Raw genomic sequence first — 1,137 nt, forward strand, 5'->3', positions numbered from 1 at the left:
ATTAATCAACACGCATTTGAATTACCAAACTAGTTATATTGACTTAGGCAATCATATTCAGCAAAAATTGAACATACCCTCTTTTCTTGAAGTGCTCTATAATTTTGGTGACCGAGTCAATTGGTACAGCAAAACTCAGTCCATCAGCAGCATACACTTTCATGATATTAACACCAACGACTTCTCCATCAATATTGACTAAGGGCCCCCCAGAATTTCCCTAAATGTTAAAAAAGTGGACAAGTCACAAAACCAATTCAGTAAACCTAACTGGAGCTATAAACACAAAGTTCAACCACTCCTTTCCGTCATCACTCTCAACCCTCATTTACCAAATTAATACAACAGTGAGAGAGAGAGAGAGCTACCGGATTTATCGCGCAATCTGTCTGTAAGTACTCTCTCCTCATTCCGCCTAGACCCAAATCACTACTCTTACGGTCAACACAACTGCATAAAGAACCCAAAAAAAATAAAAAAATAAAATAAAGTAATCGGCACAAAATATTACAGACATTTACTCTTGCGAATTTAAGACTAAGACAGCATAGATAGTTACATTTTCCTTGAAACATTTAACTTTCTTTTTATGTGATAATTATCAATTGCATGCGACAGAAGTTACTAGTTAGATGCAAAACAAATCTTCATAACCAATTTACTTACATTTGAATGTGCATTAAAAAATAATTCACTAACGAGGGAGTGTGTTAAAAAATGAAAAATAATGAAAGCATCTTGTTCCTTCCTTCCGTGGAAAATTGGCTACAGGTTCACTATAAGACAATAGAATAGACCAACAACCTTACTATACCCGCAGTTACAGTATTCTGAAGTGAGAGTGGACAGCCCATGGCCATCACCCAATCTCCAGGTTGAAGCTTACTTGAAGAGCCAAGTTTTGCAGTTGGGAGTGGGCTTTTGGAATTGATCTTTACAATAGCAATATCAGAATGTACATCGGCATTCACCACTGTACCCTCAAATGTCCTGCCATCTTGCAAAGTAATATCAACCTGCGACAACTTATCATACTTAACCAACGAACCAAATGCCCATATTAAGAAAATAACTTGAAAGCTTAACAAAAAAAAGCTCAAATATAAACTAGAGATAAACAGTTAAATGCAACTAAAC

The 1,137-nt window shown here is 36.0% G+C and overlaps 1 protein-coding gene across 1 annotated transcript in view; it reads right to left on the minus strand.

Annotated features, from left to right (window-relative positions):
• Positions 1–77: 77 nt before the first annotated feature.
• Positions 78–1,137, minus strand: part of LOC21383913 (putative protease Do-like 14) — a gene marked incomplete at its 3' end in the record, with an annotated part of 1,991 nt that continues 931 nt past the window's right edge. The window contains exons 4-6 of the mRNA XM_024167211.1: positions 805–1,016; positions 369–450; positions 78–220 (exon numbers count right to left, since the gene is read on the minus strand). Coding sequence (XP_024022979.1) covers positions 78–220; positions 369–450; positions 805–1,016 — 437 coding nt within the window. The remainder of the gene's footprint in view (positions 221–368; positions 451–804; positions 1,017–1,137) is intronic.

The sequence above is a fragment of the Morus notabilis genome, unplaced genomic scaffold (genome assembly GCF_000414095.1).
Source record: "Morus notabilis unplaced genomic scaffold, ASM41409v2 Scaffold5124, whole genome shotgun sequence".
NCBI classification, from domain to species: Eukaryota; Viridiplantae; Streptophyta; class Magnoliopsida; order Rosales; family Moraceae; genus Morus; species Morus notabilis.